General features: G+C 37.6%; 1 protein-coding gene across 1 annotated transcript in view; it reads left to right on the forward strand.

The window, feature by feature from the left end:
* The window catches only part of gdpd5a (glycerophosphodiester phosphodiesterase domain containing 5a), a 32,169-nt gene extending 14,334 nt beyond the window's left edge, over positions 1 to 17,835 (forward strand). Inside the window, exons 3-16 of the mRNA XM_026943625.3 lie at positions 6,116 to 6,219; positions 6,472 to 6,565; positions 7,098 to 7,157; positions 7,958 to 8,056; positions 8,269 to 8,362; positions 8,502 to 8,647; positions 9,328 to 9,410; positions 10,527 to 10,677; positions 10,828 to 11,049; positions 12,243 to 12,400; positions 14,805 to 14,952; positions 15,331 to 15,413; positions 16,556 to 16,668; positions 17,101 to 17,835. Coding sequence (XP_026799426.2) covers positions 6,116 to 6,219; positions 6,472 to 6,565; positions 7,098 to 7,157; positions 7,958 to 8,056; positions 8,269 to 8,362; positions 8,502 to 8,647; positions 9,328 to 9,410; positions 10,527 to 10,677; positions 10,828 to 11,049; positions 12,243 to 12,400; positions 14,805 to 14,952; positions 15,331 to 15,413; positions 16,556 to 16,668; positions 17,101 to 17,192 — 1,647 coding nt within the window. The 3' untranslated portion in view covers positions 17,193 to 17,835. The remainder of the gene's footprint in view (positions 1 to 6,115; positions 6,220 to 6,471; positions 6,566 to 7,097; positions 7,158 to 7,957; positions 8,057 to 8,268; positions 8,363 to 8,501; positions 8,648 to 9,327; positions 9,411 to 10,526; positions 10,678 to 10,827; positions 11,050 to 12,242; positions 12,401 to 14,804; positions 14,953 to 15,330; positions 15,414 to 16,555; positions 16,669 to 17,100) is intronic.

Below are 17,835 nucleotides of genomic sequence, written 5' to 3' on the forward strand. Positions count from 1 at the left end.
AAGCCTTTTTAAACCTCAAATAAAATGTTAAATAAAACATGAATATGATATGGTTAGGAAAATATTATAATGGTACCAATACACTGGTGCTTGTACCATACGGTGGAATTTTGTATACTGAAATGGTTTTCCTGAACCAAGGAAATTCACCGGAATGCTTTCTCATCTGCGTGTGACAGTCGAGAGAAACCCAAGCCGAGGTTTCAGGTTCTCCCGAAGGGCACTCTGTAGGTCATTCCTGTCTGTATACAACGCACACAGGAGCGCGCCTGGTTAGATTTTCCACCCTCTTCGCTCTGGCCTGGTAATACGAGTGCAGGTGCCAATACTCAAGTTCAGTCAGCCAGACTGTCCATCCAGTTAGTAGGTATATGTATTTGTTTAAAAAAAAATTTTTTCTTTTACTGCAAATGTGATTGATAAACTAAGACATGTTTGTCCATATTCTCTTAAAGGGTTAAATGTAGAACCTCTAAGAATCCTTAAGAGTTGTTTTCACATATTCAATGTTTAATCGATTTTATAGGAATCCTGGTGTGTTCTACTCAGCATGGTTCTTTAGGGAGGTGATAACACAGCACACACACTCAGGTGTGGACTAAAACATCCTGTCAAAGAACATCAGACTGCTTAAAAGTGAACTTGATTCAGAAAGTGAATCGACTCTGAATTGAGTGTGAAAATGCCCTAAAACATTCTCCCTATCAGTGTGTGTTCCGGATAGAAGCCTTTTATTAATCGAAGCGCTACAGTGGATATGAAAGTCTACACACCCCTGTTAAAACTGCAGGTTTTTGTGAAGTACAAAATGAAACATTTGTTTTTCTTAAAACGTTTCTATTTGTTCTATTTTGTTGGTTCCTATATCACATTAAAAGTGAAAATTAAATTTTTTTACATTACAAACACCTGCCATTTTAACAGGGGTGTGTAGACTACCGTATCTACTATATCTAAAGAACGCCTTCTTGTCAATAGTAGTTTGCTTCTTTCCTTAACTATGAGGTTAATGTTGCGAACACTTAAGGAACACTTCAGCATGGTGCAGGCATTTTCTAAATCCCACACGAAGACACTCCTAAGAACATTAGAAAAGAGGAAGATCATCTAAAAAGAGGAACCCGTCCTCAGGTAACTGTTTACTGTCTCTGTTGCATGGATGCAGCACCATATGTGGAATCAGTGCTAATTGCTGCCTTTAATATTCATGACATCTGGCTGGAAGGCAAGTGCCTCATCACCATAATCAGTCTGGCTTCGTCTGATAGAGGAGCTTACATGGCTTTGACTAAAGCCGCTTGTGATGCATTTACATTTTCATTCTCATTCATTTTATTATCTAAAAAGACTTACAAGTGAGAGCAGTTACAATCCAAGGATGTGGCTGAGGTTTAAGTGTGTAATCACGGCTCCTGGGATTTAAACGCTCAACATCCTGGTCATTGGAACAAACGTTAACAGCTGAGCTACCATTGTATAAAGAATAAAACACTCGTGGACATGCTATTAGAACCTGTTTAATTCATAGCTGGCCACATCTGAGAGTTTTCTCTCTGAGGAGATGTGCAAATATTTTATATTATAAAACTCACCTTAAAAAACTGACGCTGTATTTTTGAGCAGAGCAGCAACGCAGCAGTGTGAGGTAATGAAATGAAATTTTCACTGCATGCTTTTTTTTTTTTTTAAATCCCTGATCCCTGCTGCTGTTGCCGTCTCAACACAAAAGCTCATGTGGGTGAATGCAAATTAGACTGTTTATGGAATGTGTTTAGTGGGCGAAATACAGAACTGCTGATCACACGGGAAAAGTGAACAGACACAGCAACGTTACACAGGAATGATGGCGTACACACACGTGCAGCTGTGTCTGCTCCGTGTCAGGCTGATAGCAGTGTTGTTATCAGCTGTCTACTAAATATCAGTATTTATACCACAGTGCACAGAATTCTCAATTCTGATTAGTAGATGTCGATTCATTTTGTATAACAGCAGCTCTGACAGTAGTGCAGCTGCGAATCACAGGTTTATATTAATGCTCTTGTTCAAATATGTTATCCTTTCTATAGTAACAACTTACACAGGGACTTGTATGAAAGACACACTACATAAACAGATTTTTAAAACGTTTTCTCTGAGGAGATGTTTATTTGGAAGGAGTCTCCAGTGTAAGCACTTTCAGAGGTAAAGCTGTAACTTTTCCCAATAGTCTTCAGAACTTTGCATTTTCTTGTTTCTCTGTAGCATGACGAGCTGCATTTTTTTTGTTGTTGTTTTGTTTTGTTTTGTTTTGTTTTAATAACTTTCAAGAGAGCAGCTGGAAAGGAGCAATTGTTTATAGCTGCTATAACATAAGTGAGAACAGGATCTAACTTGTTGGATATGCCACACCATTAAATGTAACTTTAAATGGATAAAAAGTATGATGTGTCATTAATGAATAAATTTTTAAAAATGTAATCATTGGCAAAGTACTAAAGTATAAGAGGAATAACATACAACATGATGTGCCGTGGTGGTGGTGGTGGTGGTAGCATCATTCATTAATTTCCGATAACAGCACGCCGCATGGTGTTTTATTCTTTACTTATGAGATGAGAACGTTGATACAAGACAGACTCTGTGAATTCCGACACAGCATACACATTTTTTAAAACTAGTGTACTATTATTTATAAACAGTATCAGATTACTTGCTTCGCTAGCACTGCGGCTGTATTCTGGCAGACACCACAAATCTAATTTAAGCAGGAATGATTTTCTGCAGGCCGTAAGGCAAAAAAAAAAACAAAACAAAACATGAAAAGCATCTTTTTCCAATCGGATTCAAGCCGCATTTGTCTGTTTTTAAATCTGATTGTGAAAGAATGTGTTTAATTTTAATCATTACATGACATCAGAAATATGGCACAGTAGAGTGCAAAAGTTTGCACGCTCTTGGTAACACAACTAGTCAAATATCTATAGGTAATGAAAAAATTCGAAATGATTCTCTTTGTGAATGTGATATAAAGAACATACAAATAAATTGTTTTTTGTTGCTACTTGGTAATTATTGGTGGTCCTTATTGTCCTGTTTAAAGCGAGTTCACGTGAGGTTCTAGAGAAGCTGATTGGATTGCCAGATTAGCTCGAGTTAAGCTCTGTGCAACAAATGATTCAGGCAGTGAGGTCTGGGATGTGTCGCAGTCTTGACACCCCGTAACGTCCCACACAAAAGCGAGCAATGTTGTAAACGTCATGCTTGCCTCCACTAAAGCGAGTTTGTTTTGCGTTGTTAGGGCAATGACCTTATTTAAACTTTCCACATGGCCTTTTTATGGTTTGGGAGATTTGTCCTCCAGTTTATGAGCTGTCTGGAACTCCTCTTCAGTCGCTTGTCCAGACGTGGATTAGGGGCGTGTCAGACTTTATTCAGCTCATTTCGCTTTGATACCTAAGTGAATTATCATTGATCCCCTTCCATACTTCTATTTATAAGAGCACTGATTATTATTCAGCAGCTCTGAAACACGTCATTCTCATCTTGCATTTTGTGGGTTTGCTAGAAGATAAACGTTGAGTTAACAGGTTGGACTATTATTAAAAATAACAGAAATATATGAAAACTGGCTAAGGGATAAGCGATCACTGTCTTCACACTGTACACATGGTCGTCATGGTAAAAATCCCATGTGTACTACGTACACCAAATGTTAATACAGATGGATTGTTTTGACTTTTATTATAAGCCCTTGTTTTAAGGTTTGTGGCTACGCATGTTGTGCTTGATCATTAGTAGGTCACTTGTTTTAAACTTTTGGTTGTGGCAGAAGACAATAGAGCAAGCGCTTCCTGGAGTGTCGTTATGCTAAGGAAAAAGCGCCAAGCCTCTTTTCCCACAGGATATAACAGAATCTTTAGAATCTTTATTTCTAGTGCTCATTTTTTCAGACAGGACTAAAATCCCAGAGATATTCCCACCTTCATATATAAAACTAATCCAATCCGAATAGGGCTTTATTCTTCTAATACTAATATGTTATGAAGCTTGTTAGTTTAAATCTCGCAGTAAACAGAATATAAACCACACCGTTCATTAGTGCTGGTCATAATGGAGTAAATTATTGTTGGTGGTATGTATGGTCCTGTCGAAATTCACATGTGAACTGAGTTACATGCCAAAAAATGGTGAAACTATAAGGACTTTACACATGAGATAAACAATAATAGTGCTTTCGACATAACTGCCCATAACTGCTTTGCTGTCAGAGTGTGTATCTCGACGTCTGACAGGAAACAGTGTTCATCTTGGTTTCAATTTATGATTAAGCAACTTTAAAATTCATTTTTATGTGAATCTCAGTAAGTAATTTTTCCAGTATGATTTCATGAATCTTGATTGTACCTCTCGGGTTTCTAACGGCACCTTCACATTATTTGATATTTAATATTTTATATTTCACATATACAGATACAGATGAGAACCTGAGAACCATGTTCCAAGTGAACCCTAATTCACTTGTAGTAAGAAAATGGTTGGACCTGGAAGATGACAGAAAGCAAATGCTGGGTGGTATTTATTTATTATTTAGCACCAACTCCCTGATTTTTGTAATCAGTTGAGTTCCATGATTTCTGCAGTTGGTTTCGTTTTTTTATTCACAATAATTATCACTAAGGAATGGAAAACTTGTAAGAATCATTCCTTCCTCAGCAAGTTTTTCTGGCATGCTTAAATTTGTGTAATGTGTCACTTTGATTTCAACTTTGTGGACTAAAACATGAGAAAGTGTACATGTTTATAATACATAATATATGCTTATTTTTCCAGACTTCTGGACATTGTCATTAGGTCTGTTGCTCATCATGGGATTAACAGGTCTTTCAGGTTCTCTACTGTGAGCCAGGTGACCAGACTGAGAGCTGTACAGATAGATCGCCATTTCTCATCTCCCATGTGTTCATTATATTACATCCGCTGATCTGGAGCTGTCGTTTCCCTGCCAGGTCAGCCTACACACTGAAGCCCTGCCCCTCCATCTCTCATGGCAATCGAGTGCTACTCTCGCTCTCTCCTCAATCACTTGAAGGTTACCACCTGCTGCGCGTTATTTCTCAAGTCGTTTGCTCTTTACTGCCGGCCGCTGAGGTTTCTACGGAGAAGGAATTTAATTAAGCGTCAGTCTGTCGTTTGTTATTTTCTCTCCACTTTGAGGACATCTTCAAAGGCTCATGATTTAGATCCAGGTCCTAAATCCATTTAGGATCCCGGTTTACACGTCCGTATTTTCCACCTGTCCCAGGTTTCTTGGGAGAGTTCCTGATTTTCATCACCCTTTCCACAGGTTCCTCTATATTTCACACAATTTAGGATGAATCATTTCTAAAATGTTTTTCTGTTCTTCATTAAAACCAGTTAGGAGTCAACATCAAAGTAAAAAATTTAAAAAAATAAAAAAAAAACAAGATCAGCCATTGCTATGGTCTCCAAGGTAATAGGCCACACCCCTTGACTACAGCCCCATCTGACGGAAGCTACACATTGTCCTGTGTGTATATAGTATAGCGTAGTGTGGCAGCATACATATATAGTACATACTTGCTCCAAAACCAGGTCAAGGTCACAGCATGGTTAAATGTCTGAATATTTTTTTAATAATGTCCTTCCTGTTTGAATGATATTTTTAGGGTATTTCTATAATACAAAGTAATAACAAGAAGGACTAGACATCTTGGTGGCTGAGGCATCCCAGTCGACGCTGTTGGCTGACCTGAAATGAAAGTTGGATGGAACCACAGACCAGAGCGACATGTTAATGATGCATCTCACTCTGCTTAACAAGGAGTTCCACCAGTAACCGATGCAGTAGTTCGAGATCCATATCATTGCACTGAATGACATGATGTCATGTTGCAGTTTCAATCATATGCCGTGTGACTATATGTTATGTTATGAACCTAAGAGGCCTCCTAAATAACATTGTGCTTCAGATATAAACTTTGTCTATTCAAATATAAGGTAAAAATGGACAGCTGGCTTCTTATGGTCCACAAGTGGTTTCCCCAATCATTAGCACAAAACCTTAACTGCTAATAAAAAAAATCTTCACATCGGTTTTCTTTCTCTTTTAAAGTGGGAGTGCTCCTGGTTCCTCATCCTGTGCTCCTCGTTTCTCCTCCTCCTCGTCTGGTCTTACTTTTGGTGGGAGGCTCAAAATGACTACAACGAGTTTAACTGGTAAGACGCTCAATTTATTAACCCATTTCATACTTTTTCAAAAAAATTTTTACTCAATAGTGTCAGAAATGACAGCATGGCTGGCGTTTCTGTAATCCATGCCTCCATTGGATTGGGCTGCTCATATATGAGACTTTCTGTAGCTGTAAAGGTCAATTAAAGCAAATCAAGCGTGTAATAAGTGATGCCGGGGGTTAGTCTCGGGTTGTGGAGTCTAGGAGGTCGTCACACTGAGTCACATCTCTCTCACAGGTTGTTATATAACCGATCAGGGGAGTGGAGCGATGGCACGGTCCCCATTCTCGCCACCACACTCGTGGGATTCTCTTACACTGCATTTTTAATGGTGAGCATTTAACACACACTCTCACACACATGCTTTCCCTTGTACTAGTTTCACTGTCTGTTATTTATTATAAACCCTCGTATCCTGAAACTGCTAGTTTAAATACTGATTATGGTGTACTGATTATGGCTGGGTAATATGATCATGTTATATCATTATAAATTAAATAAATTATTTTACTTACTTCACTTTTCTGAGATATCACGGCTATCATTATATATTTTTTATATATTAACAATGTTAAAATATTTTTCATGCAATTACAAAATAATTGGAAGCAAATGATTTGATTGTAATGTTCATTTCTGCAGAATTTTTTTTTCAGTTTTAAATAATTTAATTGTGTAGACATTAAATAAAAGTATTATTGAACCCAGTGTTTTTAATGCAACACTACTGTTTTGTTGTTTGCAAACATATATATCGTGATACATTGTGTATTGCAGAAATTTCTTTAAGTATCGTGATATAATATTTTTGTCATATAATCCATCCCGTAGTGATTTTTTCTGCTTACCTGATCCACTTTCAGATATTAGGCCTTTGCCATATCACACTGGGGCAGCAGCTCAACCTCTACTGGATTCATAAGGTAAACACACCGGACAAGTTTGCTTCCTCGCTTTTCCTGCATTCCCATCACAAGGAAAAATGCTCCGGTACCAAAGATTCCACTTGTATAGTTTTCAGTACCTACTCAAGATTGGCACGAAGTTTAGGGTGGGGCTAGCAGTTGCTGATTCTCTCAGTTCTCTGAATGATTATGTTTACATCATCACATGATGTGCAACACCACCATCACAAAAACGTAAGGTTTAAAGATTTTTAAAGATTTTATGACACAAATGCATAAAGAAAGAGCACAGTTTTTGTTTTATGATCACATAGTGTGCAACTTCATTGTTTCTTTGTTTTTTTGTATGTTGGTAAAATTTTATATATATATATATATATATATATATATATATATTTTTTTTTTTTTTTTTTCAGGAACTGAAAAAATTCCTCATAAAATTCTTCAGGGACTGTTTTAATTTTATCAGAGTATAATATTTTAAAATGAACTGTTACTGAAATATTAAAGCCCATCATTCTTCAGTATTAGCATTGCAACCAGTATGAGCTGATTAAACAACAAAAAAACTCAGACTCAATCCAGGCACTTCTTCCATGTTGAATTTAAGAATAGTCGTTTTGAGTTTTCCGTTCCTCTCTTGAGGATGAGAACCCCAGTTTACTCTTTTCTTTTTTCAAATTTTTGAATGTGTGGTGAAATAAGCAATGTATTGCTACCTGTTGATGGCCACCAGATCATCCTTGTGAGCAAGCCTACAGAAGCTATTTTGTAAAATATTAACATAGCAGATTTTTGCCATTATTTTATATGTACAGATTGGCGTGCTGGCCGTCCTGCTCACTACAATCACAGGTGTGGTGTCCATCGATGACATATGGAGGGACGAATGGGACATCATCATCATCTCGCTACAGGTCAGAACACATTCAACCACTCAGTAAAACGTCAGTAAAGCACCAGCTTAGCAATATCATGCTCCATATCGTTCCAAAGAGTTTATAACACAAGAGTCTATAACATAAGTCCGGTCTCCTTGTCGTATTACTACTACTTGACATTTCAACATGGCTCGAGTACCTGACTTGGTACCAATGTTCCATGTGGTTGGATTTATGTTTGCATCCAGTCGACTGGACCCTTCCTGCACATTGGGGCCGTGGCTGCCATGACGGCGTTGGGGTGGATCGTCGCCGGCCAGGTCGTGCGTGGAGGAAGAACGAGTGAGTGTGCAAATGCAGTGGATTGTGCAAATGAACACTGCTATTACACACACTCCCATGCTGCACCTGATACACTTACACACCCAGTCCACCTGAATAATATCCATGTGTGTGTGTGTGTGTGTGTGTGTGTGTGCAGGATTTCAGGTGCTGCTGCTCCTGCTGTATTTGTGTGTTCTCCTGGCTCTCTATCTGACTCCCCTCACCATCTCCTCCCCCTGCATCATGGACCGATCGAACCTAAAGCCACGGCCCGCCATCATCGGCCGTCGAGGAGCTCCAATGGTGATTAAACGCAGCTTTATTTATCGTTATTATCACTTTACTTTACGTTTTTACTCCAACTCAGTTGTATGTGAGGTTTCCTATAAAACCCATCACTATTTTACCTTCATTACATTTTTTTTAATGAAGCCTTTATTTATTTTTTTGTTAAGAAGGGAAGCCCTGCTGAGACTCCTCTTCATAGGAGCCCATGTTAGCAGCAAGCGAGACAAAATTAATAAATAATGGCATAATATTAAATAAAGAGCAAATAAATCAAAACAAGCATCTTGAATTAAAAAAAAATAGTCACCCATCAAATCAAAATCAGTGCCACATAAAACACACCAGTAAGATTAAACAGATGGTGAAATGACTTTTTTAAACAAGAAGAAATCATTTAAAAAAAACATGTACATTCCTGTAACGTTTTAAATAACTTTAATGCATACAAACCGGAGTCTCTTAAAAGATTTACAAATAATTTGTATGTTAATATTTACTAATAATTATATGCTATATTCCAATGAAATTTTTTAAAATTGTTTAAAGTTTGAAATAAGAAATATGCATGCACTGTTTTTTAAATTGAATTGAAATTGATTAATATGATACATTCTGTAAGGGAACCAAATGCATCTCAGTAATGTTTACGGTGAAATTTTTTTTAATTTGACGCTGCATTGTCGTCCTCTTTATAGCTCGCTCCAGAAAACACCATCATGTCCTTCAACAAAGCCTTGCAGCAGAAAGTCAGTGGCTTCGAGGCTGACGTCACCATCAGGTACCTGTTAATTCATCATCCTCACCCTTTACATCTAACATAAAAAGAAAAATAGCGTGAATCATCTGAAAAGCCCAGGGCTTGATCAATCAACTCGGCTGAGTCAGTTGATTCGGTTCAGAGTGTGATTACACCTCCTGCATTTTGGATCGGTCGGCTCCATGTGCAGCACCGTGGTTACTGATTGTTACTCCTGCCACTGAAGCGATATCGAGTGGAGTGATATGGCACTCTCAAGAGGCTCGTTATTGACTTGGCTGATGAAGTGCAGGCACGATAATGATAATCGCTATCACACACTCAGAGCTCTCTGAATCGCTCTCTGGATTAATGAGGGACTGCACTGAGTCCTGTAGTGTGACACACGTCCCTAGAACCCCCAAACCAAAAAAGTTCCTGAACAAGAAGTACAGAGTTCCTAGATGAGTTCCTGGCTTGCAATAATAATCATTGCAGCAAATTGCAGGAAACATTTTGCTTGGCAGGTCCTGCAGGAATTGCAAAGTTTCATGGAACTACATTCCAGTAACATCTTGTCTCTTCTGGTGGAAACATACCTAAAGTCCCTACGCTCCTGAAAAAATACCTAAAAATCTTCCTTGTGTAACAATGTGCCTAAAGTTCCAGAGTGAAAATCTACCTGCGTTCTTAACAAGGTTTCTGCAATGGAAACATGAATAAAGCTCCTGAGCTTCTGAAAAAGTGCTTGTGTTCCTGAAAAGGTTCCTTCAGTGGAAACATACCAAAAGTTTCGGAATTCCTGAAGAATACCTGAGTTTCTAAAAATGTTCCCACAGTGTAGTATTCTTCAGTATTTTTTTTCCTAGTTGTTGAAAAAATACCTACTCTGTAACAGGAACTGGAACTACAGTTTGTGGGTTCCTGTGTGGGTTCCTGTGTTGGAAACACACTTTCTGTTTTTCCATCTCTCACAGGAAGTTTTCGAGAAGGTTACAGATACACTTTTTAGAATGTTATTTTATTGCATCTCTTTAGACCATTACACACACAGGCAGGTACAGCGGATAAAGTGCTTAAAGTGTGACCGCAGTCGCTGTTACTCACTGTTTAGCTAGTTTTTCCACTTAAACAGATGTGTTTCTTTTCTGTCCTCAGTGCAGATGGAGTGGCCTTCGTGATGCGTGACCGTACGCTGCGCCGCACCACAGACGTGGCCCGGGTCTTTCCTCAGAGGCAACACGAAGACGCCTCACTCTTCACCTGGCCTGAGATACGCACTCTAAACGCTGGCTTGTGGTTTCTCAGGGTATAAACACACACTCACAGCAGCAGCAGCAGCCGGAATCTGCAGCAAGCTTAGCTTAGACTATGCTCTCTTTATCATGAGGATTACAACCAATAATCGTTTTAGAAAAGAGCTTATAAACAACAGTCAGTGGTGTGGTTTTTTCCTCAGGATGACCCATACTGGACAGTCCAGTTCATGTCTGTGAAGGAGCGAAGCCGAGCAGCCAATCAAACGGTGTGTAGTCTGGTGGAACTGCTGCGTCTGGCGGTGAAGACAAACCGCTCAGTGATGTTCAGCCTGCGCAGACCTCCAGCTCAACACCCACGACACGAGCTCTGGATCAGCGATGCCCTAAAGGCCATACACCGCTCAGGCATCCAGTCAGAACAGGTGATATAATAATACTACTACTACTACTACTACTACTACTACTAATAATAATAATAATAATAATAATAAAACAACAACAACAAATCTATTATTCATTACAATTGGTGATAAATTCATTATTACTGATTATTATTATTATTGAAAAAACAGACAATTGTTCTGTAAAAAATCATATTGTTTTATTATTGTTGTTATTGTTGTTTTTGGTGTTAGCATAATTTATTATGCATTATTATGATAATTATTATTTCATAAGTTATACAATAATGTATTATATTACATTTAATACACTGAATTTAGTAAGACATACCTTATAAGGATAATATGCATTATACAGTGGCCATATTTAAATTATTTATTAGTGTCAATATTGTTGTAATCAATAATCAATAAACTATTATTACAAAATTAATAGTCATTTTAAAAGAATAAAAACATTTATGTATTGCTTATTTTTTATATTAAAGTCATTATTATTTAAAATAAATATCTGAACATAATTTATAATTGAACTAATCTGTCAAAATCAACACTTTAAAATATTGTAAATGAGTAATAAGTTAATATGAAATAATTAAATAAATTAAAAACAATAGTAATCCAGCAATAGTAATCCATTTGTCATTGCCATTGTACTTAGTAGAGATACCATGTTTTCATTTCTGACATTGATACAGATCAAATTTATGCATTTTTTCCCTCCGATATCCTATCCATCTTTTGTCAGCACAATACCGGTTCTGTTTATAGGATCAGTGCCGTCTCAAGTATTTAGGTATGCTTAATTAGCAAAAACTGTTCCGAGCAAATCTCCAGGACTGTGGTTGAGAATGACTGCCACACTTCATTTCTCATAATTGTGTGTAAAAAAAGAATCTTGGAAAAACTATTGGTGCTCATGTTTGTTGTACCACCATCGTTGAAAGGTTTACTGTAAATGCTCAGGCCATTTTCATCCAGGAGAATGTGAAGTCACGGTCTGTTTTCCGTTTAAAACTGGAGGCACCTGCTGCATAGCGTCAAGCGGAGATAATGCCGATGCTTGTTTTGGACATGTTGCTGACACACACTTTTGGAATGCAGATAATGGGTTCATGGCAGTGTCAGGATGTTGGTGTGTCAGTGCTGTCTAACAGTGTGAGTCAGTGGTCAGAAGTTTATATGTGTTTTTGTGTGTGTGTCTGTGTGTATAGGTGATGTGGATGACAGACTGGTCCAGGAAGAAGGTGCGATCTGCTGTGCCTCTGCTGGAGCAGACGGAGGAGGATAAGCATTCTGCAGAGGAATTTAAAGAAAGGGGAGTCCATACAGTGAGCATACACTACAGTCAAACAACAGAACCAGAAATCAGGTATACACACACACACACACACACACAATAAGAGACTCTTACAGAACTTTAACTCTGCACATCAGTGCAAAATGATATGAGTATATGCACAATATATTATGTATTTATAACAGAAGACTGTAGTTCAGTCTAACTACACACTATATGAAGAATAAAGTGTTCTTGTGTGACTGAATGAGTAAAAGAGAAGTTAAAGTGATTTTGTCACATGCCAGATATCAGAAAAATAAAGAGATTGCATATAGGACTGTAGATGGAAGACAGCCAAAATGTTCCACAATTTTTTCATACAATTCATTCTGAGCAAGAACTACAGAGTTCCTCAATGAGGTATATTGCTTTGTTGCAGTACTTCCATGTAAAAATTATTGTAGCTTAATAATAGTTCCTATTCCACAGAAATGTACCTACTCCGAAGCAGGAACTACAAAGGTTCATGGGACGGTAGCCCAGGAAGTAAAATCTGGCTTTTCTCATCTAGTGGAAGTTTGTAAGCTCCTGAAAAAGTACCTGGGTTCCTCAAAATGTTCCCCTTGTTACCATTTGCCTTAAGTTCAAGAGTTCCTAAAAACATACCTGAGGGTTCTTGAAAAGGTTCCTTCAATGGAAACATGCCTAAAGTATCAGAAGACAGCAAATCAAACATTCAGTATTTTTCAATGGCATAGCGACAGTAAGTTGCACAAAACGTAAAGAAATCATAGAGCAAAGATGGTCCAGTGGTTAAATTATGTCAAGAGTCTAATGGAGAAGATGTAAATGTGTTTACTGACTGTGTATATTTATATGGAAATATATGCATATGTATATGGAAAATGGTTTAATCTAACGATTAATAATCCCAGTCAGCAAACTTTATTGCGATTAGGTGATTAACCTACCATGGAAATAAATCTGTACAGTATGATAGAAGTAAAGCTGTATTGTACATTCTTCGACCATTTTATTCTTTGATCATCATCCATTTATCATTGACTAGAAATGATGCAGTCACCATGGCAACGTATACATGGTTGTATGCGCCCATCCATCAGATAACATATCTGTTGACACCAATTGTGCCATGAGGCAAAAAACATTTTTTTTTGTAAATATAGCATAACTGGAATAACATCCTTGAGAGACTCTTAACCAAATAATTTGTTGGATACTGTGATGGTCATGATGGTGGCATTAACGTTTGCATGAAATTTTGAATGACATTCCATTGCATTTGATTGCACTGGATTGATGTTGAGATGACATTACACTGACATTGGTGAATGCATTACATTTTGCACTGAACTGATATTGGTATGACATGGCATTCCATTGAAGTAATCCTGGAGTGACATTGCAGTACATTATTGATGGCGTGACATTAAGTTGCATTAATGCAATAATGCATCATTTCATTCCTCCGCATTGCTATTGCACTGTATTATACTGATGACACGAGATTGCGTAGCATAGCGCTGACATTGACATGACATTGCAATTCAGTAGTATCGTCATTACTTTAATGCAATGCATGGCATTACTTTTGACATTACAAGCTGTCATTTGCATGACATTGCATCACACTGGCATTGGCATTAGATTGCATTCCAGTATATTGATCATTCCTTGATATTACATTTCAGCTTTTCAATTTTCAAGAAATTCTGATGGTACACTGTAGTCTCGTGGTTCTCACAGTGGGAACCCACAGGGTTTTGTAAAGCATCCACAGGGATCTGTGATTTCTAAAAATAATTTTGGTACACTGGTACCTGAATTGAATGGCTTTAATCCAAATCTCAATAACTCAAAACAAGCTGACCTATAATATAATGTCTAATGGAATCTAATGACACTCAGCTTCAACATGCAGCTTGAATATTATTGTACACATGCAGATAATGAGGCTAATATTTAAATAGTTCATAAATTGATTATGGTCCTAATATAAAGCTGTGGATTTTTTTTTTTTTTTACAGTTAAAAGTTTGAGACCCTCTTAAAGGTGTAATAGGCATTTTTTAATTCATTACTTGTACAAATAACCTGGAAGATATGTAGAATATGATTTTTAAAAACAATGTTTTACGCCATGGCCTTAGCGGAAGTTTATTAAGTCGCTGAGAAAACCAGTCTGGAAAACTGACTTCTGGTCCAGAATGCTTGTTTGTGTTTGGTTTCGCCTCCTGTTAGTCATTTTAGAGACACTATATGGGCCACCTAAGGGGTGAGGTTGTAGCTTCATGAGCACAGGCAGGAATCATTCAGATGTTGAACAAACCCAACTGTTAGAGACCTAATCTTGAAAAGAAAAAGAAAAAAAAAAAAAAAAGATTAATCTTACCTAATGCACCTTTAACTGATATTTGTTAATTGATTTGAAGTTGTAAATTTGTACATCTGTGTGTGTCTGTGTGTGCAAGCAGGCGCTTCAGAGGCAGCAACGTGAGCATGAACGTGTACCCAGTGAACGAGCCGTGGCTTTACTCAGTGCTGTGGTGCAGCGGCGTTCAGTCCGTCTCGTCCGACGCTCCTCACATCCTCCGCAAAGTGCCTCAGCCCATCTGGTTAATGGTGAGTGATGGATCATTTTCTAATCATTATCACAATGTTACTGGCCCTTTGGAATACTGATGCAAAAGAGCCATTTCATCCTGACCAATCACAGATTCTCCAGACAGGTGTAATGGGATGATTTGTGGCATTCACAATTCAATAAACCATTAATGTCAGTGGGTTAATAAATTGCAAAACATACAGTATAATCACGGTGTGATATCATGTGATTTGGCTCTCTGATGGAGGAGCCTGTGTGTCTTACAATTTTCAGTTTTTATTTCTATTTCCGTCTCTCTGTTTTCCCCTCTCAGTTATTATGCCCTGAAAGATTTCCACACTTAGATCTCCATCTAGTGGCGAAACACAACAATAACACCTGGTCTTTTTTCCCAGAGTCCAGACGAGTACTGCTTGATATGGATCATGGCTGATCTAATATCCGCAGCAGTCATCATAGGAATATTTATATTTCAGAGGTTAGTATATTTCTGAAATTTGAGATGGTACACGTTTAAATGACCTCTTCACCACACACACACACACACACACACACACACAAACACACTAAGCTGTCTATACGCTCGCTGCTTCTGAACTTATGCCATTGTTCTCTTCATTCCTTCTCTTTTTCTTTTTCTCTCTCATCATTCCTGTCTGCCTTCTCCGCTCCATGCCTCTTCGCTCCACTGCTTTCTGCAAATCTCTCAGCTATCACTTCATCAGGTAAAGCAGGATTACACCAGCGGCTGGAATGCTTTGCATTAACCTGTAGCTTCTTTATTTTCTGTTGGTCATCCCAAAGTCCACTTTGTGTTCTTTTTTCTGACTTTTGGTGTAAGATTTGTGTTCCTGCCATACAACACATTCTCTGACTTGAAGCTCTTTTATTTTATCATTAGCCTGTGGTTATTTATGCCTATAGATTGTCCATGAAAGAAAGCTAAACCAGGTGTATGGCTGTGTCAGTTTGGTTCAGAGTGAGCAAAGTTTAGTACTAGTAAGTGAAAGTGAAGATTTGAAGACATCATTCTGAATACTTAATCCACACAAATCAAAGGTCCTTTAACACATATACACTTATGAATAACAAACTTGTAACACACAGACACGTGTAATGAGGCACAGGTCTTGTTTTTTTGTTGTTGTTAGTTTTTTTTCCTCTTAAGAATAAATATATTTCCCCAAAACAACATATGAATTTAAAAAAAAAATTCATTTTTAATTAGCGTCTTCAGCTTTGAATAAATGTGTATATAAAGATCGACGGTGATCATGGTTTCATTTAGTCTTTTATTATTTTATTGATTACACATTAATAGTAATAATAGTAATAAAAAATACAAATTAAATCAGTAAGCAGCATTTGCTTTTTGACACATTTTTTGGGTGAATTTTTCTAATTTTGAAATTTTCACTTTAAAAAAAGGCTTTAACATTTAAAGCTACATATATTTCAGTTTAGGAAAGCCTGTAGTTTTCAGAACTATGTGTAGTAAAAAAATAAAATGTCAAAAAAAACACCATTTGAAGGATAAAATAAAGTAGAAGGCAGAGGTGAAGAACACCATGGTTGCAATAATAATCACTGTGTTGAAACCAAGAACTGCATATTTTGCAGGTGGAGGATGAGCGGGATGCGCAGCTACAACCCGGAGCAGATCATGCTCAGTGCTGTGGTGCGAAGACCCAGCCGTGACGTCAACATCATGAAAGAGAAACTCATCTTCTCAGGTGAGAGGCATGAACACACACAAGCCGTGTGCAATAGCTGAAGAGGGCAGTAAAGACGGTGACGAGTTTCTGGTCAGGGGTCAAACTAGTATTAAACAAACAGACAGACAAGAAAATAGGTGTTTGTTTTACCTGAAGTAGAACCGCTGCAGGAGCAGAGCCAGGATTCATTTATTTGTATTGAATTTTTAATGGATTTCAGAAAATCATTCACAGCCTGCAGTAGTTCACTGAAACAATGTAAAAAAAATAATAATAATAAATTAAAATACCTTTTTTCTGTTCTTTGTGTTTTCCTTACATTCTTACAATCCAGTAACATACTATATTTCAGGAAATCTATACCGGAATATCCATCCAGATTTTATTATCAGCTTACGATGCTAACAACACCATGCTTTCCATGCTAATGCTAAAATGATTTTCTTATAGAAATAAACAACGGAGTCAGTAGCACAGACGAGCTGCCTCTCTACACAGAGCACAGATATGAAGGATACACACGTGACACCATTTCCCGCTGAGCCGGATATCATTTGGAGAGCCTCTGTCCTCATTTTCACTTAAACATTTTGCCTGGACTCTGGGAAAGTGTGTGTTTTTCTTTTGGACTGAACTGCTCTACCACTGCCGATGAAGGGCGTCTGTGATTTTGGTCTTCGTGCAAGTGGAACTTGTGGAGCTCTGAATTGCACAGCTCTGTGTGATTGGATTTGTATTGCTTATTTATATAAAGGACCTTCACTCTGATGCCTTATGCTCTGTATTAAAGTGTATATAGGATGAGATGTTGCTGCAGCAGTAGTGTGTATAGTTTCATCTTATGGAATGTACCATTTACTGAACAAATTACCATACTGCAAGTGGCTTATTATTATTGTTCACCAGTTACTGCAAATCAGTCGAATTGAAGATGATCTGTGATCTTTGGAGGAAGGAGGATTGTTTGTATTCTGAAGAAGTTCTCTACTGTGAGTAGGTAATTTTTTTATATTTTATCCTCCCTGTAGTATTTTGTGCCATCTACGCTGCAGTGGTTGAAGTACTGTGGTTCTCAGAGTTTGAAATGAAATGCCTCTATGACTTGCAGATTTGAATGTATTTCATTTATGGAAAGTGAATTTCAAAAAAAGATGAGCCACTGGAGAAAATAAATTAAGATAAACT

The sequence above is a fragment of the Pangasianodon hypophthalmus genome, chromosome 17, assembly GCF_027358585.1.
Source record: "Pangasianodon hypophthalmus isolate fPanHyp1 chromosome 17, fPanHyp1.pri, whole genome shotgun sequence".
Classification (NCBI taxonomy): domain Eukaryota; kingdom Metazoa; phylum Chordata; class Actinopteri; order Siluriformes; family Pangasiidae; genus Pangasianodon; species Pangasianodon hypophthalmus.